Raw genomic sequence first — 23,467 nt, 5'->3', positions numbered from 1 at the left:
TTTAGGAAGCAAATTGAGACAGAAAGCTGCTCTTTTGGCAGAATGGTGGAGAGGACCCAGATACCCTGCAATTCTCACTCCACTTATGTGATTCCTTTGAGAGCTTGGTGTCACACTACTAAGGAGCTCTGGAAAGCAATGTCCTCTGGAATCTGTTTTTTCCCTTAGAAAATGAGAAACAGAGTATTTACCTTCTTCATAGGAATACAGCAAAAGTCAATTTAATTAAGAAAAAAGGGGTATTGCAAGTCAAAAAATGAACCCAAAAAGCAGATCAATAGCCTGATGCAATTATTGCATATGAAAATCCAGACTAACCCTCATAAAAACTCAGATACAGAGTTACAGTATATCTTTCCACTACTTCAATGAGTCATCCAGAAAAAATGCTATGGTGTGAGAATGCTTACATCTTCACAGATACAGATATTATATTTAGAGTATAGGAACCATTGTACTGAAACCTTTGAATGATGGGTGATACTTTGAAATTTAGAGTTTTGAGCTATCACCTTGACAACAGCTTAACTGATTGATAAAGTAACAGCTTGAAGTTATTACAATACATACAACAATGGTACTCTGGCCCTTAAGCACTGTATTAACAACAATTCTAGTCTTACTAATTTCTAGTCTTACTTTGTGTCTGCTATGACAAACTGAACATATAAGTTACTTAATCTCAGTGGGAAAATAAGAAATCAGTGGCCCTTTGACTTAAAAATATGGATGGTCTTACATCATGTTTAGACAAATGGAGGGAGAATGTACATATGTGCATTTATGATAGCATAATTTTTTAAAAAATCAAAATAGCAAGTGTTTAAACATAGGTCTTTGCTTCCATTGTACAGACTGCCAGACAATGAGCCCAAAGTGCTCCAGGAACAGGCTCCTGAGTTTGTTGGTTTGTATTATTTCACAAGTGAAATTCAGCCCTTTCAGAGCACTTGCCTCTGAAATGTGTACCAGCAGTGTTCTTCTCCAGGACCCTACTGGGGTTTCAGAGTACTTACCAGGGAAAACTGGGGCTAATTTTTCACCCATCAGCCAAGCCAAAATGAACTCTTAATCCCTGTTCTTTCACCAAGGGAGTGCATTGCCAGCATTGCCCCATAGCCTATTAGTATTACAATACAGGCCTCTAAAACCCAAACACTTACACAATGTGCTTTGTCAACATATAAATATTTTTTCTTCTCCTATAAGGGTACATATGACCCCATACATATCACCCTTTCCTGGCTAAGGGTGATTTACTGCACTGCTAGTTTCAGCTGCTGTAATGTCAACTACTAAATATAGGCAAAATCCTTTATGATTTTTCTGTATTACTTTTCAGAAGAGAGCAAAACCTATGGGGTAGATACACATTGCTTCAAATTTAAGCAAATGTGGAAATTAAGTTAATTTTTTCACCCAACTATCCTACTTTAGGAACAGATTCTATCATTTCCAGCTTGCTTTGAATTATATCACCTTCCCTACACTCATAGGCTGCAGTACCAAACTATGACATTCAGCAATATATGCAAGAAATTTCTTCTGGAGGTCAGAGAGTCACTGAGCTCAGCATGAAATAGTGATGTGCTATAAGCTAGACAAGTACATTTTATCTACCTTCTTATACTGATACACAGAAATATATACAGAAGGAGATCCTAGAAGGTACAAAACAAATATATGTCTTTAAAACACATCTGTCTGTAGCATCACCCCTTTTTTAACACAGCTAAACTGGATACTCAGGACTTTTACTCCTTCTGCAGATTGAAATTATTTAACCCTTAAAGGCTTTGTATTTGGTTTTGTTCTTCTTCTTTACTGGACTACTTCAATTTGCTGATGCTTTTCTAGCAGTGACGTGCCTGCCTTAGGATAATACACTTAGAACAGGAACATCAGGCCATGTAGAGGACTGATGAGCTTCCTGAACTGACATTGAACAACCCACATTAAAACCAAGTTGTAATTAAGAATAGCCATTTCCCTGCCTCATTTGCATAATTCATACATTATCTTGCAGCCCTGAACACTGATGAGAAGATTTCAATGTTTCAGGATAAGTCTTAGGAAGAAATGCATTCAAAGTCCAGCATATGCAGAATGTGATTTTAAACATGCCCTCATGTTGAAAATATTCAGCTCACTATTCGTAAATGCTATTTGATGCAATACTCTACTTGTTACAATCATCATATTTCCACTTTTTCTTATTTCACACAGGGACGTCAGGCTAGATGTATTTTAAGAAAGTAGGTCCACTAAGTTATTCAGAAACAGACCCTGACTCTTCCCATCTCTGACAGGATCCTCTCAGCCCCAGTTCAATGCTCAGAACAAGATGTGACAACAGGGCCTATCCAGCAGCAGCAAAGGTCATGTGTTTGCAATTACAACCCGCTGCAAATGCTTTGGATACCTAATGTTCCAGGCAGTGCAAGCCTAAAACCTGCAGCCAGTGGGCTAAAATGGCCTTGGGACCTGCCAGCACTACCTGCCTTGTTGAGTTGGGTTCCAAGTTCTGCCTGGGTCTGAGCTGTCAATTGCTGTCTGCCTCAAGTTCCCAAGAACTTTGACATTTACAATTTTCCAAGTAGAAATATAGTATAGGTATGCTTTTACCTGTGCTAATTTTGGTGGGGAATTTGGGAGGTAGGAGGCTTGTGTTGGGAAGAGTGCTGTCAGGAGGATGGAAAAGCCTTTTCTCACATGCTTATCCATATTCTCATTGCTGATCTGTGGCATCCCTTGCCTTTAGGGAGCAGGTCTTTCTCAAGGAGAGACTTCCAGCTAATATAGGATGGTATAAACAGCAGACAAGCCAAAACCAACAGACAAACTCACTCCCATTTATAGCTTTATTTTTCTCAGTTTAGGTCCTGGAGGTCATCATCATCATTTTTATTCCTTGAGTGCCCTCAGTCCCCAAGCAAAGGCTAATCCACATACATTGTCAGAGGTGGTCCTTGACAGATGATCTCACTACCACAAGGCACACCAAGTATGGGAGGCATAAAGAGACACTTCTTCCGCTTTACACATGAGCAACTGTGGAGGAAGGATGTCAAGTGGTTTATTCCTGGATAGGAAACTGCGATATTAATGCAAGTGCTTTCCACTCAATAGTAGCTTTACAAAAAAAGGTACACATGGTGTTCCTAAACCCACGCACTCAAAGCTTCACAGCTAATTTGGAAAGTTACCAGTCTGCATAACCAGCTTCATCACAACAAATTCTCATGGATTATCCATGGGCTCCCACCCAGAAGATTAAAAAAAAGAAAGAAAAAAGAAAGAAAGCAAAAAAATGCAGCTACTTGAACTTTATCCTCTGACTTTTCAAAGTATGACTCTCAAGGAGCAAAAAAAGCCAATGAGAAATGAAAGTGTTTTTCTGTTACAAGATTTCGGTGTCAAGCTGTGTGCTAAGCCGCAGTGATATACTAAAATAAACAAAACTGTTTCTTTCAGAGTCCAGAGAAATTAATATGACCAAAAATATTTTTGGAAGACTTTTCTGTGCAGTGAGTAAGATTTCCATGCAGTTAACCTTAGTCTCCATGTGTTGGTAGGTCCATTAGGCCAACACTACATCACACTCATATTGCAGGGATAGGCTGTTGGAAGCATTTCCTTAGGGACAGCTGCAGCCCAAGGAGTCTCCTTCTGTCTTGGCCTTTGTCTCCTGCATTTGTGCAAAGCCCTACTGGGGCCTGCTTCAGATTCCTATCTGACAGTCAGTCAGTAATGTAAGAATGAACATACAGCAGACTAATTGGAAACACAGAGCAAATGTTACAGGTTAGCCAGCTAGTGGGACTTATGCCCCTTTCTTTTTCTTTCCTTTTTTTCCTTTTTCACCCCTTTTTTTTCCTCTCTTTTTTTTTTTTTTTTTTTTAATTTCCCACCGCCATGATCACTTATTTGCTCCCTGGAGATCACCAATGGCAGCTGCAGGGGGTGGTAGGAGGGCAGAATAAGACTCCCAGAGACTGCTAAACAGCTGGAATTATCAGGTAACTTGATGCCCTGGTCTAGGTTTTAATCAGATTTTGCAACTATCCCTCACAAACTTAAATCTCTCGGCAGCATCAAGCGCTGCATTCTGGGGCTAGCTGCACTCAGGTCCACCTCAGTAGATTTCTTCTGTTCTCCCACTCCTGCAAACTAAACACCAGGCACAGAGAACAACTTAAAAATCCTGTGATGGACAAAGAAGTAGGAGTGTACAGAAATGTTCTCCCTGATTCTAACTAAGACTCCCCTCAGCAGAGCCTAAATCACAAATTTTTTAACAAGTCTAAAATTAGACACGTTTATCTCAATGCATGGCTGTTTCCTAACACACAAAGCTGTGAGGGTCAATCTGAGCTATTTTCCCAAAACTTGAACTCTCTCACATTTGGAGACTCTTATTCCTTGCTGAGCGTACCATGGCACAGCCCCTCTCCTCCTCTATCTGTCCCAGTCTCTTTCCTTATGAAGCACAAATAAGCAATACCTAGGCTCCCTTCATTATAAGCCAAAACTAAGCTGCTCCTGGACTCCACTCTCTTTCTGCAAGCCTCCTCTCCTGTTCTGCACCTCAGCACACAGCTTTACCTCTTTTCTTGCTGGCCTCTCTAGTGCATTAAGCTCTTTTACCATTCTTTGAAAATTTTAACAGCACTTTAGGATCTCTGAAAACACTCTTAACTGTCTTTGGGTACAGGAGCACACTTACATACAAGGTGGCCTATATAATTCAACCTGAAGTTCAAAATACTGACAGAATAACTTCAGAATAAACTAAAAGAATACTAATTGAAAATGGGTTATGTTATCTACTAGATGTTTCAAGTCAAAGTTTCTCAGCTCAACTTGAATGCTTTATGAGAAATACAGAAACACAATAAAGCTGGTATTGATGATGAATAAATCAGCACCCTGTTATGGAGGAATTTAAAAAAATAAGAAAAAGAAAAGATTTTTCTCTTAAGTAAATGCCCCTTCATAAGCCAAATTTCCCTGTAACATATTTGAGCCAGTTTGCAATCCTCACTTCAAAGATGATATAATTTTCCCAAGCCTCTCCCTCAAGAGGTGTGTGGTTTGTGTTATAGTTTACTTAAAAGCAGAGACTTGGAATCAAACCCTGGCAAACACAGTAACACTTTTTCTTTCATTATTTAATACTAGTTTTTTGTTGGTTTGGGGTTTTTATTTCTGTCAACTGCTTCAATAGTTTTAAAAAGCATGTCACAATTTATAGTGCCACCTAGTTTCTAACCAAAAGGTTGCTACTAGGTAGTAGAGCTCAGTCTGCTTTCTCACAGATTAAAGGACACTTCCTTTGCCATTTCAAGGAATCAAAAGGGGAGGAAGGGCTTGGTGTGCTCACACTCACCCTTTTGTTGTTCTCTTCTTCTTGTGCCTTCCTGAACTCGTGCTCCAGGGAGCAGTCGATGTCGTTGAAGAGGCCGACTTCCTCGCAGTTCTTCAGAAAGCGCGTTGGTGTGGGAGTCTGATCTGAGAACAGGACAAGAAATGATCGTTGGTGCTCAATATTAAAAGGAGAGGGAGACAATTAAATAGTCTTCCAGGAAAAGAGAGGTTCTAACCAAGCTTCTCTTTGCCTTCCCAACCCTACCTAGCACATCATCATTAAAAAAACCCACACAGGGCTGAATTTCAACATTAAACGCTGCAGGCAGCCATGCTTGCCATCAACGTCCACGACCAGGCAGCAGTCGTCGTTTGGGCAAAAAGACAACAGCATGGGTTTTCCCAGGGCACATAACACAAGTGCATCTCCTTAACGTGTGCAAATGGTCATTACAACTCTCTCTGAACCTCCAAAAATAGGCTCATGCAGAACAACGCACGGTGCATCTCATAATGCACATTCAGACTACAGCATGCATGATAACTGCTGTGGATACACACTAGTTAATGCTTTCAAGTGCTCAAAAACCACCTCAAACATACACATACTTAGCAAAAAAAGGCAGCCATGGCAAGAAGTTTTGTTTCCAGCACAATTTTTGAAGGAAGAGTTAAATAACATATGGAAAAGCTATGAAAAGTGACATTCTGGCCATGAAGAAGCATCCTTTTGCATTTTATACCTGAAAGTGTTGATAATACATGCAAGACCATTAAATTCGGAGTAAAAAAAATTCAATGCCTTCATCTCTAGGATTTTTCTGCCCTCTCAGAATCAATACATTAAGGATTCTCATTAATGCCACAGGCAGGAGGGACTGGAGAAATTACAAGGTTTTCTAATACCTTTTCAAAAACCTGCAAGACAGACAAGCAAAATTGCCATACAGACTGTAGTTTCAGTGACTTCAGTTTCTTTCTCCAGGAAATGAAAAATCAAGCCCAAATTTGGGAACCAAAGACTCCCCGTAGCACAGGTCTGAGGCACCTCTACCCATTCTGAGTCTAGTTCTTAATTATTCCACCTTGGCTCCTTCTCCCAAGGCTCTGTCCCAGCTCGAGATGCTTTGTACCTGATTTCACAGAAAGATTGGACTCACTTTGTTAAAAATAATCTTCGGCATAGTCCTTGAATACTACCTATTGTTTGCATTTCATTCTTTAAAAAATGAAAACTCTGTCATACTAAACCCCGTTGCCCATATTGGGTCAATACTGATCTCAGAAAAAAGCTTCCCACTTCAACAAAGAAAAAATTGCTTTCTTGCACCTAGCTAAGCTGGGTCAAGTTCTAATATTACCCCCTTACAGCAAACAGTTACTTAACACCATGAATTTTACATGATCAGGATAGAAATGCACATCAGCCCTTAAAAATGAAGCAGTACAAAAGCAAGGTACACAAAAGAAAATGCAGTTTTCACTTAGAAACTGAGGGAGAGGATCAGCCTCCTCCATTATAAAGCCAGGAGAAGGCCATCTCCACCTGTATCAAGCATGGTCCTCCAGGTTTGACTTTCTCAGGTAATCCAAGGGCAAAGACACTCATTTGCATTCATATTTCTGATGGAACATCAGAATGCAAGTCCTTAATGTTAAAATTCTTTTTTCATTTTTTTTGGCTTGAGCATCCTACTTCTGAACATAAAGGAAACAAACTTCAAGTATTTGGGAATGCACACTTATTTATCTATTACCTTTCACAGCTTACTACTGTATTACCAGAGTTAGAAACAAAACTTTCTAAGAATCCTGCAAGAACTCAGCACAAGGAGATGAGCCAACAAGGTGCTGGCATTGATGGGAGCTGAGGACACTCAGCCCTTTACAGGTCCATATCCTAAATAAGCAGTGCCAAACAAATCTCTGAAGTAACCTCAGTAAACTCAGTAGATTTACACCAGGGTTGTTTTTGGCCCTTGGACTGGAGCTCATACTGGAAATGAATGGCACTAAAATGCAGGAGAAATAGATTTCATTTCCAAAAAGGATTAAATGCTACTTTAGTGAACAACACCATTCTTTTGTAGAAAATCAAGGACAATTGTCACTAAGCCTTCCTGGACACAAAGGGCACATTAGTATCTGAATGTGAGGTAAACGGAGGAAATGTTTTATTGTTAGAAGTGATATATCCATATCAAATAAGCAAGGTATCAATTTCATGGCCAAAATGAGAAACTATGATTTCATAAAGAAGCAGATGCCACTACTTTCACTAGAATCAAAAATTCTGGGTTTCTTCAGAGTTGCTTGGGCCCAGAATGGACCAAAAGAAAAAAAAAGGTATCACATTGAAGTAAATCCATTTTAACAGTGAAAAAAAGCAAGCCAGAGCAAGAATGTAACTTCAAATGCACAAGGGCCTCAATGGCTTCCTTTCTCCACTCATGCTGAAAATCTGTCTTCTGCACCACAAGATAACCAATGTTGTTACCTACAATTGAACTTTCCAATTAACTGTTTAATTATCTCAAAAGATCAAAACTGATAATGACACTGTTTACACCACCTACATATTGAGATGGTGATCTTATTTTATTACCTCAGTCTCCCCATAGTGCTAGTGTAGTTGCTATGTTCCAGAAATCAGACTGGCAGCAATTCACATCAAGATTTTTGTTAAAACAGACAGCCCCTCATATCTCCCAAGTGAGGAAGCACCACCAACCAGCCAGCCTAAGTTCCATCCACAGACTTCCTGGGAGTCAGCTCAGCCAGATGTAAAACAAGACCTGCCTTCCTAGTTCTAGTACTTCAGCCTCCAACATTCACAGGAACCAGAAGGCCACAAAACCTCTGTTTTTGTGAGGGCAGAACTGATACAGATCCAGACTTTAAAATGTTGAGATTTTGTGTAGTAAAGTAGTTACACTGCACATACACTGCAGTCATTGGATTTCAAGGATCCAAAGTCTTATGAGATGGATTTGCTCCTGAGCAACCAACTATTTTCTCTCTGCTAAACACCAGTTCTCCTTTAGGAAGTGGGCAAATTAGTAGAAGAAATCACTCTCAACACCACAGAAATTCTTTTACCTAGATTAGGCAATCCTTTATGTTTTAATTGGGAGGAGTATCACAAGGGACACCCTCGCATAAGCTACAAAATCAGGTCTCCCAGAATTAATAAAATATTCCTAATTCTCAGCACTTAAAAATGCATTAATAGTTCCAACAGCTTGTGCCTGACCTCATTGTTCCCTGTTGGTACAAACAAAGCTTTTGTTGCTATCACCAGCGCCCACAACTATTGCAGACTCACTGAGAACAGGGCCCCGATTTGTTGCACTTCAGCAACAAATGAGCCAGACCCATCTGGACCAAAACTCAGACAGAGCCAGCACCACTCTCAGCATTCCTGCTGAGGACACACGTTATGCAGGAAGCTGCTCTGCAGGCACACTGCTGCTCACACACCCAGGGCTCCTATATCAGTCACAAACTGTATTTTGTATTGGCAGCTTGGGATACAGGATTATCTGGGTTAACCCAAGGTACTGATCAGCTATCCCAACATTCAACGGGTAAAAACATTTCCATCCTCAACTAGTTCCATCCTCTAGAACTAGTTTACTGTCCTTTGAGGCATCTACCTCTAGCCATCTGTCACTTCATAGGTAAACCTGTCATCTGATAACTGTTTAGGAACTTTTTTCTATCTCAAATTCATCAACAGCCTAAACACAGATTCAGACTAGGCAATCAAAATATTGTTCAGCCTGTTACTCAGGGGAATAATCAGCCTCTCTGATGACACAGCCATGACCAGGAAGGCTGCAAAAAATGTCAAGTTTAAAAAAGCCTCTAAAAAGTAAATGGACAATATATAAGCCCCAGAGCAAGCCCAAATGATCCCAAGTTAACCTACTATATCTTACAGAAAGGGATTTCAGATGCATTCAGCAATCACATTCAGGCCAGACTTTCACATACTGTGTATATTTTGGTTGCTGACTTTTGAATACCTGTCCTCAATGTCTGAAGTGATACCTGATTTTTCAGACTCATAAAAAAGATATGTGTGGTAAGACAGTGGGGAACTTGAAGTCTTCAAAAAAGTCAAAAGTTTCCATTATTTACTCACAACGTTTGGCAATAGATGGGGGTTTCTTTGTTGTTGTTCATTTAGGGGAGTGGGGATTGAAATAATAGAAAGGACACTCAGTCCCAATACATTGTTTTCAAAACAACAGATAAGGAAGTACAGCATTAGCTTGCTATACATAAACTTGCTTGATTCATCCAGAATGTGTTTTGTAAAATTACCTTGAATTCCTGAGTTTCATCCCTCAAAACACAAAAGGAAACTTTAAAGCATGCTACCAGTTTAAAAAAGCCCTGGAGAACCAAAGGACACTTATTTGAAACAAGCTTTCATTTTGAGAAGAAAAAAAAATTAATTCTCATTTGTTGAAAGATACTTAACAGCCAAGCTGCAAAGTGTGTAACTTGATTCTTCATTTTTCTTTCAAAAAAAAAATTGTTTAGTCTGATGTGCAATAATAATAGACACTTGGCTTGTTCAGCTGTGGGCTCTGTTGAAGTTATACACTTACCCGTGTTGTGCTTTCATACAAGGATAACAAAGTCAGAGTAAGGGGGCTAGCACAGAAATTTGAAGGGCTGCCCATCAAGCAGCCACAAAGACAGAGGAATGTCCTGAGAAGTTCAGAAAGGTTTCTTCATTGATCTCACAGGTTTCCACCCAAGTGCACTGAGGAGTTCAACATCATAACACAACAACCAGGTGGAGAAAGAGGAGAGGAAGAAGAAGTGCACCCAAACATAGGTGGTGAAACTGCTCCCACCCAGATGAGGGCTACCAAGAAATGTACTGCCTAAATATGTACTCTTTAAAGCACTGCTTGAACTTTCCTGGAGGGATGAACATATTGGGTACAACCAATTTTTAAAGTCTTCTGGTCACTCTGAAACTGACCAGTAAATGTAAGAAAATGTTTCATTTCATTTTTGATAAAGCAAGGGGCACAGAAGCAAACAAGAAAACAAACTACACTATGAATCCTCATACCCAATCATTTTGCACACCTCAAAATTCATGCCTAGATAAACCTCTCTGTGTAAACTACAAGGAGGGAAAAATTAAGGCAACCAAGAGTGATGTAAATTACCTCACTGGCACAGGCATTACTTGGGAAAAGGAATACCTTTGCGCTACCTTTATCACAGGCACTTCTTCCATCTAGAGAAAACTGTTTCTACCTCCACAGCAGGCTTTATCACCGAAACTCTAGAGGATTTGGTTTCATTAAATAGAATGAGGAAGGAAAAAAGGTTTCTATGTAGATAATCCCCAGCTCCCAAAGTTCAGTCCTACAGGGATTTTATTATTTCCCTGGAGGAAGCAATCTATTCTACAGACATTAATATTTTGGTGTTTAAACACAAAAGCTTTGTCACACAACACAATGTAGAGTTTCAAAGCAATGCAAACACTGTTGACTCCCTACAACAGCAAAGAGCTGATATCTATTTCAGTCAATTTAACTATAAAGTTGCCTGCAGTGGTGACTAGCATGCAAAACTTACATAAGATATCCTGTGTTATCTCAAACAGCTCTTTTTTAGCTGGAAAGATGGAAATGGAAAACACCAATTACTCCCTATCCATATTCTTAACAAGACTTTCTAACAAACAAAAATAAAATACATACAACAAAGAGGAACAAATTAATTCTAAAAGACCGAATTGCGTTGTCAAGTTGTGCAACAAAACTATCACTTGCATTTTAGTGCAATGACTCTAGTGGATTTTCCTTACATTTATACAGTCAGAGAACAGAAAGCAGTTTGGTGTACATGGGTATCTGGAGTTTCTGAATTGGTTCAAGAGATTGGTTGAACAGATTTAATACAACTTGTTCTTCTTAAGCCAGCATGAAAACAATGGCAGAAAACATAGTGAAGCTAGTTGATAGTTTGGAAGCTCTGGAAAGGCATACCTGATAAACCAGCACGGCACCAATTGCTGCAATCAGGTCATGCACCATTGTTTATTAGACACTGACCCCACCTACATAACAACATATAACTTCACATATAGCATAATTTTACCTCTCCCTTAGAAGCTTATATTTCAGATCCAAACACAGATTTCACACAAAAAACAAGTTTCTTCTTCCCAAGTCATATTTTGCTTAGTTTCTAAGATGTCTTTTACAAAACCAACAGTTTCAGTGCCTACTTGCAGGAACAGTTTATAGAAAACATGTTTAATGTGTGTTAAATATTACTGATATTATAGTGAACCCAGACTGTGGATTAAGCTACCTCTGTAAACAGGGTAAATAATTCTAATGTCTACTGAAAGCATACAATGTGTTATTTTTCATGACTAATTATTAATAATAAATGGATAATACACAACAAATTAAAATATAGTATACAACATACAGGAAAAAAAAATAGGAAGTCTGACTTCTAGGCAGCTTAGGAGAAAGAGGAGGGGGGAAAACTAACACTGCACCTGGCTTGTTACAGGGCAATTGCTGCTGCAATTCTTTGAACCTACTGATGACAGGAACATTTTTTTTAAAAAAGTCACATAAGCAAAAATGCAAAAACAAGGAAGACATGAAGACAAATGTCTAAGAAAAAAGTATGTCTCTTTTCCCCATTTATCATTAATTTTTCATTCTGAAATCTAAGAATAAAACATCTTAAAGTTTAAGGTATTTAGATTTCCCCAGGGTTTCAGTGGGTAATGAAACAACTATTTTTCAATGTCTTCCTGCAGAGAGTAGATGATCTATGATGCTTCCTGAGTAAGGACTGCAAAATGCCAAACAAATTCAGCAAACAAACAAAAAAAGAGGAATCAATAAACCAGCAGAACCAATTTGCCAGGGCATTATGGTCAGGAACATTGGCCACAGTCTTTGGGAACACGTGTGTCTTTTTACCCTTTCACTACTACACAGGATCATCATAAACAAACCTCAAAGAATACATCCCTTAGAAGCAATCTCGGAGTCTTTCTGGCCAGAAAATTCCACATTAGTATGTACAGCTGGCTAACTGCAGGTTTAGGGGGCCCAGTACCAGTGGTGGTGCTGGAAGACAGACATTGTTTTTGCTTAGGAACCCATTGCAAGGAGCGGGATGGCTAAATCACAGGAGTTACCAAACACAAATGGAGCTACTCTGCTCAGGGGATTCCTGATGACAGAATAGGTTCCTTAGAAACTGCACTCGAACAAAAGTCTTGCCAAACAGAAAGTTTTAACAAGAGCCAGCACTTGCACAGGGTGAATGTGCCCACAGCACAGATGTCTTCGAGCAGTTTCACTGCCAAAAGACACAGCCAAATGCAAAAGCAGCTTTTCCTCATTTGTGCTTGCAAACACAGGATTCTGTTGGCATAGCTGGCACTCAGGCACTTTACAAGACCTAGTCTTCAAAATGCGGTGTACTGTTTCTTTCTAAACTTAGTCCTCTATGGGATTTTAAAATGAAAAGCAAAATTAATTCTTTTTGGGAAAAAGGCTGTTTAACTTTTCATTGGTGCCCAAAGTCCCAACAAAAAAAAAAAAAACCAAACAAAAAAAAGACCTAAATATTTGCAAGCCATTGTTACTTCATTATGATTTTCATAAAAATGGAAACAGTTTAACCAGAAAATAGTTAGTCTGCTGGAGTCCCCTTAATAAATATACATTTGCATTTGAAATGGCACAATTTATCTTGAAGAAGCCCATTGCAAAAGACAAATATCAAACACTGCTGAACATCCACGCACATATTTGCATCACAGAGGGGGTTTTCTACCATTACTTTGAAACCTGAAAAAGTCTAGAGATACTATTCTAAATAGTCCACTACTACAGCCCAAAGAACAAACAATAGGAAAGGGACTAGGAGAGGAAAGAAGTAAAATGAAGGGCCAGCTTCACTTTACCCAACACTGGCTGAAGGCCAGCAAGACATTGATATGTGGTTACACAGAGAAGAGAACAGAAAGACTACATAAGAAATACACTACTCAAGAAATTATAGGGTGCAATTGTACCTTATACCAAATAACCCTGTTTATGAAGGGGGAAGTGCAGAGAGAGATGGGGAAAGAGCACTGGATATCACCCACTTGTTCACCTCTCTGGTTATGGCTATTTACAGGGGGCACTTCCTGAGTCACCACACAGGTGGCTCACACAATGTGGCCTCTTCCAGGTGCTGAAGGGAGTCTGTCCAGCCTAAACAGCAATTCCTCCAGCAACAGCACAAATGCACTTCATTAACACTCTCACTGCTGGGCTCCCACGTGCCACACACTTAAGTGCCTGTATTTCACTGGAAATCAATGACAGAGCTGCCAGCATGCCTGAGGTTCAGCGATTTCTTTCCCTCTCATGACAAACTTGTATGAAGGCAGAAGAATGGCAACTGTCTTTTTATTCAAATATATGCATTCTAGCTCAATCTACCTCTCCTTGTTATTTAATTGGAGCTGGGGCTTTTTAAAACCAATCTTGGAGTCATTTTGCCAGTAGCTTTCCAATAGGAGTCATGCTTTCAACATCATCTGAATAGTTATCTCGACTCTTGAATTCATGTCTTCTTACCTGATAACATATTATCTGTTTTTATTGAAGGAAACTTCAAAGTCATTTCATGTTTGTGCCTGTGAATCATCAGATGATCCTCTGTTGGAAAACGCTGTCAGGCAAACACAGAAAGAGAGAGAGGAAGAGAGAAAAAAAAAGAAAAAAAAGAAGAATTTAATTCTCTAATAAACTTTTGGCATTGGACAGAATTTCAAAAATGAGAGACAGAAAGAAATTTATCCAGCTAGAAATGTGTCCAAATGGCACAGGAAACAGAATATTTGAAAATACAAGTGAATATGAGTTACAAATAGCTGTACTTGACTTAGAAACACATTTGCTGCCGTGCTCTCTGGGGTGACAAACTGTAAGGTGTCGTGCAACTGCTTGGAAAAAATTACAGTCCAAGTTTTGGATTCTAAGGGTCTCAGACACCCACTGCAGCTACCACAGCCTCACAAGTCACCACGTGCCTGAGCATCTGCAATAGCTGCTGTTCTGTATGCTCTTAGCCCACGGCAAATGCTAAGTAATGAGGCAAATCTTAAATCACTTTACTGGATTTTTCTGCTTTTGTGTCTTTCTGCAACATATATCTGATGAACAGCTATAAAAATAACTAAATAAGCCAGGTTTTTTTCTATCCAAAAGTATTCAGGCAAAACACGTCTTTAATTTTGAAAATATCTGATACTTTGACTTGATTTGAAGTGGCAATTAAATGGTGCACAGTTTTATAGCAGCTAGTTATGACCCTTTATGATACTAAATCAAATTATTCTCCTTTGTCAAGCAGAGAAGGTGGAGAGATTTTTTTTGTAAGAAACTAATCAGTGTGCTAAGTTTGTTCCACAATCTGATTACAGTCTCATACAAGAAATAAGTTCTTTGGAACAAAACAAAGAAGAGACAAGCTTCAATAAACTCTCAAGCACTTGCATATTTGGGCTCAAACAGCAGAATGGTTCTGTGAAGTTTCCTTCACCAGAATGTGCATACACAGAACTTTGCTACTGAGAGGTTTCAACTGGGTTATTTCAGGACTACCAAAAGCCAAAAGTAGTATCACCAAGGCTTGAGGAAAAAAAAATAAATTAAAAGCAGCTCTTTAAAGCAACAGGTACATAGGAGACAAAAAACAATGGCAACAAAAGAGCTAAAGGGACCTAATGGTTTCAACACAGTATACTCTTGCCTAAGTGACTTTGCTTGTGGCTAAAGCATAAATATTTGCCATATGTTACACCTTCTGAGAATCTCTCTCAACCCATAGACAAAGCAGCATAAATAATGGAATTGAATTCTCTGGGGGAAAAAAAGGGAAAAAAAATGGAAAAGAGAGAAATCACAAAGCAAAGACCTTTTTCTCACTGTGAAATCCTGGTTCACTGCTTACTCATCTGGAAGAAATGCAGCGTTGGGAATTTATGTTAAGAACAAGGGGAATATCTGAGAAAGACTTTGCTCAATGAAATCATGAAGGGGGTGAAAAAAACCCCACATTTATTTCTCCTGAAAATGGATTTTCCTTCATGGATGCCACAGTCTCTCTTAATGATGAAATCAGCCAGCTTAAACAGGGTGTGAGGCAAGAGAGGAGAAACTGTTCCTCCAGCCCAGACTTCTCTGTCTTTTCTCTAAATCTACTTTCTTCCTCGTGCAGAAGGTTGACTCCATGAGCCTCAGCACACATCTGCAGGGGCCAAGAGAGAAGCCCCAGCCAGCTTAGCTGGACAGCAGCTCTGCATTATGCACTTGTGTCGAGTCCTCATTTATTTCAAACAGGAGTCATGTTGGGGAATGGGAAGTTAAATGTTTTTTAAGATGGAATTTACATCTACATTGTTCATCTTTCCAAATTGTAGCAGCATGGAACCAAAGTTGCTCTCTGAACACCTAAAAGAGCTTGTCTGGATCAGCTTCTCCTCCACTGAGGAAACTAATTAAGAGTTGACAAGAAAACACTCAAGTCCACTAATTTCAGTGGAATTTAGTTTCATCAAAAAGGCAAATAAACATCACAATTAAACTCAGATACTTTTATTCTACCTCTGTGACAGAATGGTGAAAGTTTAACTCTGCATGTGGAAATCTAAAGGAGCATATTCTCAGCCTGAAGGATAACCCAAAAGATGCACTCTGCCTCCCATGGAAAAACTCCCACTTAGTGAAACAGCAAAGCCACTCAGCCAGTTGTTAAGTGGACTGAAGGCTTCTGCCTCTCCTTATTTCAGCTCTTGGCAAAATCAACACCTACACTTCATTAACAGTCACCCACCCCTCTTCCAGAAGAACCTGAAGAGTTGTAAATATCTTACCCAGCTGAAAACTCCCAACACACAGCTGAAACAGGGAAAGGTTCACTAATCAAGAGAGGAGGACCATGGAAAATGGGTAAGCTGTATCATGTGTCATGGATGCACACAGGAAGCCCATGGCAAAAGCCCAAAAGATGACCTTGTCTAAAGATTTTACTCACAAACTCTTGTTACTAAAACAAATTAGGGTAAGAAGTGCCACACATGGAACTTTCCTCATCACTGCATGTGGGGCAACTTCCCTCACCACTGCAAAATCACTGAAAAAACCAAACACACCCCAGTTCAAATCTCAGCAGGTAAATCCTTGTCACTTCAGGGATTTTTTTAAGCTCATTAAACATCTAATGTTACAAGTCAGGTTTTGCCCTTGGAGACACATGGCAGAGCACCAGTCAAAAGGACAGGAATCCCAAATGCACACCCTGGGGAAAAATTTATCTACAGGCTGCATTTTCCACAGAAAATATTTAGTAGGAAGATGTCTTAAAAGCTAAAAATAAATAAATAAATAAATAAATAAATAAAAATCAGCTAATAAGATATTATTGTATTTAAGTATTTAAAATAGAAAGAAAACCGCAGGAGGGTTAGGGCTTTCTAATAGCAACATAGTATATTCCATCACACATCTCAGCAGAAGACAGATAAATGTGTCCTGCCTAACATGTTCTCTCTTGATAGTCCCTAAAGGAATCTGCAATACATGTCTTGAAACATGAGGCTTTGGGATGAGAAAAGTCAGAGAAGCAGCTTGAGGAGCACTTGTACCATCTCACTTTTGACTGGCTGCTGTATTTGCTTGAAATATTTCACAATAGTGTCTTGTGGGAAAGGAGAGAATTGAGGGGAAGCAGGTCTTAAAAAAAAACCCACACGAAAAACCCCTGACACACATATTATTATTAGACATGTGTTAATATATCAGGAGGCATTATACAAGCCAGAGCTAGTGCTGAGGACTCAATTAATATCACCGCTGACTCCACTCACCTGTGAGCAGCCTGGGGCACTGCAGACAAAAGGCCTCTCCTGCTCCAAGTTCATCTTTGATTCCTCATAAATCTACATGTTAAAAGGGGAAGGGGGAAAGAAAGGGAACCTATGAATATATACGTTCTAAACTTCACACATGCATGCAACATACAGAAATGGCAGTTTGTGCTTTTATTTCAAACTCCACAAACACATCAGAACAAAGTTTTCACACTCAGAGTACTAATTTTGCTAATATTCAGCAGGCTCTCTAGAGTCCAAGTTCTTATTGCTCCTTCCTGAGCATCAATTTACTGTTAAGAAAGAAATAAAGTTCAGCTTTCACAGCATAAATCTGCCTCAAAAAATAGCATATGTTCAGTGTTGTTATTAGATAAGACCGTGTCTTCTCAGAAATACCTTGAATTAAAGGTTTTTACCTTTCCTCCTTCAGTTCCTGCTGAACAACATTAAAACCAGACGTCTAGGTTACTTCTGAGAAAGAGCCCACTTTTTGAAGTTCTGCATCCATACTGTCTGATATTAATAACCTAAATACATTACATCCATGCTCTCCATGCACACAAGGTAACTGTGCATCCCCATCCTTTAAAAGGTCAACTGTTAAAAGAGCCTCAGGAGCTTCAGCAGTGAAGTTTTGTCTCAAACTGCACTTCCACGTAGCAGTTCCAGTCCTGTAACCTTGAACTAAACCCTGGGGGAAAGCTCCCAAGTCTTAAATAAAGGCAAAGTGTGAATGAAGTTATGCACCTGAATTTGAGTCAATGCTAGAGCAGTGTCCCTGAGCAAAAAAAAATTAAATTTTAGCAAAATTCTAGGGAGTAAAATAAGTAAGTCATTTATTTGGGAAATGTTTTCAGCCTGTTGGAACAACTGTTTTTACCAGCTAGAATGTAGTGGCTGAACCATCAGAAAGTAGATTACTTTTGTTTAGAGATTCCCTGAAACCCCTTAAAACAACCTCACCACAGCCGCTTTTAGAAAAATATTTGTGTGATATTTGGATATTTTTTTCATGACCCAAAGAGAAATATCTTGGTGGAGAAGCAGAATTTGATTTTATGACTGCAAAAACCTGCAGAGGGACAGGTGGTAAAATTGCTCAAACCCAATGAATTTTTTTCAAGCTACAGTTCATTTTTCCTGTCATCAGGAGTATCTTTAGCATGCTTACAGTTGAGAGAACAATTCACCATTAACCTGTACATCAGACAGACCCATACTTGCAGCAATTATTTTCACTGGATGATAACGTTTTCTTTTTAATTAAACTTCTTTCTGGTGGACATTAGCCTGACAGTATATTTTCCTAATTGTGACATAAAAAACTCCGCTCTGTCTGACTCTACTGACTCCTAGAAGCAGAATCCAGAAGTGAAGGATTTCTACTTTCATTTACCCTTCAACCTCCCCAAGGACACTTCTCCCAAAAGTTGATAATAAGCATCAAATGATCTTCCTGATATGGGCAACTCTACCAACATCTGGTCTGAGACAAATTATTTATGATACAATAAAGTGTCAAGAAAGACCCTAACTCAGGCATAACTTATGTATCCACACAAGGCTAGAACTGAAATAACTAAAATTGTACCTAATTTACTCCTTTAAGATTATTCATATCCTGTTTTGATTTAACTTACAGCTATGTTAAACTGAAATAGGATACTCATAATCAGAAGTGAAAGAGTATATTCGCGTACTAAAATAACTTAAGGTGTTAAATTACTTCTAATTTCAGTTATTTCAGTTCCAGACTGTGCATAGACAAGCTCTTCAGAGATGAACCCATAAAAATACTCTGAATTACACTATCCTGTCTGAAAGAAACAAGCAGCAGAGAGATAACTGACTAGAAAAACAAACCCCCGCAAAAAACAAAACCAGAACCTCCAGCTAAGTTAGATTTTTAAATCCACCTCTATTTATGGGATGTGACCCCAGGCATGTTGTCTTTCCTAAAGACAACTTTTTCCTTTACACAGAAAGAAAAGAAAAAAAAGGAAGCTACACATGGATAATGAAAGGCTTTATTTAATATCTCAATTGCTCCTGCAACTGAAGCACTGCCAGAGATTTCTGTTACCCCCTTTTTCCCCTCCTCAGGGGACAGTGACAACAGCATTTTCAATAGCAAAACAACAGATGAGACTCAGTTTAAGAAAACAAGATAGTTACAATTCTGGTCCCAAGCGTCCATGTGAATTTCAAAACATTACCAGGAATTATTTGGAGTTTGATTTCTTATTGAGTATTGCAAGTCTAAGACTTCCCTCCCCACCCTGACTTTGACCTTTAGTCCCTGAATCCATCAGTGCATGCTCTTATAACAATTAAATTATTCTCAAGGTTATCTAGTAGATATGCATATACTAAGCAGCAGAATAACACACTAGATGAGGACTAGAATCCTGAGTGCAGGGATCAGCCCCAGGAAATCAACTATAAGAAGTCATGGACTTGTTGTTTACTCTGAGTACCTGGAAAAGGCATCAGATTCAACACCAAATTGTTTTTCCCAAATGTTTAAGCAACTGCTTATTTCCATGAGAATCACTCTTTGCAGACACAAAACATAAAAGGAGCAATAATCCAGAATGGCTGCATCACCGGCACTCCAAGTGCTGTCTAGCAGAACTTGGCCTGTACAACGTGTTACCAAGTGGTACAGTGCCCTCAAGACAAATTGCACCATGCAGAATTGGTGTTTGCATGTGGTGCAATCACTGCAGTTGAGGCTGTGGTGCCACTGACTCTCTTACAACAGTAAATGAGTGGAAGAAGCTGCCTGCTGCCTACACTTTTTGCAAATGTCTGGTGCTTGGTTATCATATGGCAGTAATTTCAGCATTGTGCTTGAATGTTGACCAGAAACAAGCAGCTGAAATTCTGGGCTGCGAGTTGAACCTCCTGCATGAACCTCTTCAATCCCACTAAACTCTGCAAAAGCCGCGGACGCACCGGCACCACCGTTCCTCAGCCCAGGTTTGCACAGGATGGGGGCTCTCAGCAGCAGAGCTGCTCTGGCTGTGCACAGCACAGCTTGCATGGCACCCTTCTCTGGATGCAGACAGGCATCTCCCATCCTTCAGCCCAGACAGCTGCACACAGCCTCTGGCACACACTTCTCCTCACGTGTCTCACGTGTGTTCCTGGGCCACACAATCCACGTCTTCTTTTTCCACACTGTGTGCAGGTGAAGGAAGGAAATAACACAACCAATGGCAACATTTCCACTTCACCTAATAAAAATATATCACAGCAGCCTTTCCATCTAAATTAAGGTGCTTATTAGCCTTTGGGATCTTAAAAATTCAAGTTACACTCATGCAACTCTTGTAGTACTACTAATAACCACTGCAATTAATGCACATGAAGAATATCAGACAAATCTATGATGACTGTAAAGTTTAAAAATTGCTCCAGTCTGAATTTTTTGCTTCTGTTATCAATAGCTTAATTTATTGCAACTTTGTGACTTTTTTGAAGCAACAGTCAAGGATTATAAATAAAAGCGAACACTATTATCGATATGTCAGCATTAGTTCTGATATTATTAACAATAGCCATGAGTGTATAATCCAGCAGAAAAGGGGGCTGAATTTTAATAGACATGTTAACAACATCTGTCAGCATTTATTGCCCTATTGTGACCATGTAAAGAGCCTTATTGGCAGAATGTGTAAGTGAGGAAATCTGCTATGCTGTTGTAGCCTGCCATTCTCCTGAAATATCACTTTGCTCAGGAGAAGTTAAGGTACTCTAATTATAAAAAGAAATAAATAAAAATACAAGAGAAAGGCTTCTCCAACCTATGGCACATGGTAGAGAAACAAATAAGTTCTGCAGCAAGCCAAGATTTTTTTTCTTGATTTTTGCATGAGTCTTCTAAAAAGTTTTTATTATAATTAATAAAACCGAAGCCCACAGTGAGGAATGCAAGAACATAACAAAGAAAAAAAAAGCAAACAGAAGAAACTAAACCACTCTCAGAACACAGCAACAAACTACATCTCCTCTCAGCATCAGGCAGAGGGAAGTACCCCATGTCCTCAGGCTCCTCAAGGAGATTTTGCAGAGCCCCAGGATCACCTTTTCTGACCAGAAAAACTTTTCTCATATCTAAGATCAAGAAAGCATGCTCCTTTCTGTCTCTCTCTCCCTCTTTTTAAACTCAGCAGTAATCTTACTGCCATACTGGTAAAAACATCAAGCAGGCTTGTTTCCTGTTTCAATGTTATTCTTGAAGTAGGCTGCAGTAAGAATCTGATTTTCATTGGGCTATTATTATTTGCAGCTGCGTGACCTTTTTAACCCTCTTTTAAAAGTGACATTTCAGCCTTCAACCTCAAGCTGTCTAAATGTTGCAGGGTTTTCAGGCCTCTGATTAACAGAGGAAAAAGAACCGATGGGAAGGTGTACACTACAATGTGTCTAATGCAGGTCAGTGCACCCATCCTGCCACTTGCATAAGTGAGTAATTACACTCTTATAAGCAACCTGTTTGTTGAAATTAATCACCTGGGTTCATGCTTGCAAGACAGGTTTCTTCAGGCTGCTGTGACCAAGGTCACTGAGATTTCCAAATACAGGTACACAGCACACGGTCTCCAGCGCTAACAGAGCTATGCAGAGACATGAGCACCAAATGAAGCATCACCTGTTTTTTAGGGTCACGGGCACAATGTTTAAAAAGTGAGAGGAGACATGGTCATACTGCATTTGTGAATAGCAAAGAACCCCATCAGTGTGTATGCAGCATTTTAAATTGCTAGTCGTGGCTATTCAATACTCTGCTATTTATAGATAATTAGAGCGTTATTAGAAACGCTATTAAGACTTGTTGGTTTTGGAAGTGTAATACACGCAGGGTTAATGCCCATGGTTGTTCCCAATGCATACTTGCTTGAGCAAAGCCAATTTGAAGCAGCATTGTGCTGGAACGGTGCACGGTGGTTTTTCTCAGCATGGGCTTTTCAGTGGAAGTGCTTGTTTTCTGAGCTAGCATCACGCTTTCCACATGCAGGCATACAGGCTCATTATCACAGCCCTGCCTGCTTCAGCTGCTACAACGAAGGGTCTGTCAGCATTTCCATTAGAAACCCCCTGGTTTCAGGATTAAAGCATTTCCAAATGGTTCTGGATGTTGGAAAGCAATTTGTGTCTGGAGTCCCCAAGAAGGACTTTAATACGATGCACATTTGAGCTGGGGCTTGAGCCCTTGCTGGTGCTCCAGTGAAGTTTTTGGTATTGCATTTATGACATTTAAGTGTGGAAAAACACTCAGCTTGGTCCTTTACTCATTTATTTTAAAAGAAGAGAGGCCCATAAATCTTCAGGCAGAGCCGAGTGCTCTCAAAAAGCAGTTGATGTGTGAATTGCCTCAACGGCAAGCAGCCTTCCTTCGGTCCTTTTCCCGTGCGTGGCATCTGTGAAGTCACTAGCCACTGGCACCCTCCAGGATCATTTGCAAAAGGAGTATCAAAAAGATTCTTTTTTCATGCTTCTGAACACCCTAGTTCTTTCTAAATGGCCACACGGTTTATTTATTGCCTGCCTGAACAAAACCCAGTGCTGGGAAGGCTCCCCAGCAGTCCTAAAGTTTTGTCCCTTCTGTCTCTTACAGGTACATGCATTTACCTTCAAATCATCCAAGTTTGGTCCCCTAACTCAGCATTTGTCGACTAAAACTCACTGTTTCTGTTATCAAAAAAAGCCAAATAGCTGCTTCCCAACTTTGCTTATGCAGAGCTACTTTCTTCTCAAGAAAGAGCATAAGTGGGGATAACTAAAATAATATGGGGCAAATATAGCATATTTCAAAATAGAATAAGAATGAATGTTGGAAAACTCCAGAATTAAGGAGGGGGGGAAATACAGGGAGAAAGAACCACAAGGGAAGTGGAGGCAAGAAGACCCCAGTGGAAATGGAAAAAAGAAAGACAGTGGAAGGACTGCAAACCACTGAGGACTGGGCTGAGGAAGAGGAGGGGAGTAAAAGGATACCTCTGAAAAAGAGACTCAAAATAGAAAGCAGATGACCTACTGCCTTCCCACGTAGCAGCAGTGTGAGAGCCCAGCACTGTGTATCACCCATGCAAGTACGTGGTAGGGGGCACAGTTTGTCCTCTGCACTGGATGATCAGTCTCTCTAGTCTA

The 23,467-nt window shown here is 39.6% G+C and overlaps 1 protein-coding gene across 1 annotated transcript in view; it reads right to left on the bottom strand.

The window, feature by feature from the left end:
* CREB5 (cAMP responsive element binding protein 5) overlaps positions 1 to 21,518 on the bottom strand; it is a 211,778-nt gene extending 190,260 nt beyond the window's left edge. The window contains exons 1-4 of the mRNA XM_054274014.1: positions 21,507 to 21,518; positions 17,306 to 17,377; positions 14,013 to 14,106; positions 5,390 to 5,511 (exon numbers count right to left, since the gene is read on the bottom strand). Of these exons, the coding sequence (XP_054129989.1) occupies positions 5,390 to 5,511; positions 14,013 to 14,106; positions 17,306 to 17,377; positions 21,507 to 21,518 (300 nt within the window). The remainder of the gene's footprint in view (positions 1 to 5,389; positions 5,512 to 14,012; positions 14,107 to 17,305; positions 17,378 to 21,506) is intronic.
* Positions 21,519 to 23,467: the final 1,949 nt, after the last annotated feature.

This window comes from Melozone crissalis, unplaced genomic scaffold, assembly GCF_028551555.1.
Source record: "Melozone crissalis strain CALT ecotype California unplaced genomic scaffold, PUWL_Pcris_2 ptg000016l_1, whole genome shotgun sequence".
NCBI classification, from domain to species: Eukaryota; Metazoa; Chordata; class Aves; order Passeriformes; family Passerellidae; genus Melozone; species Melozone crissalis.
Note: the sequence above shows the minus strand (reverse complement) of the source record. Positions and strands in the feature narration are given on the sequence as shown.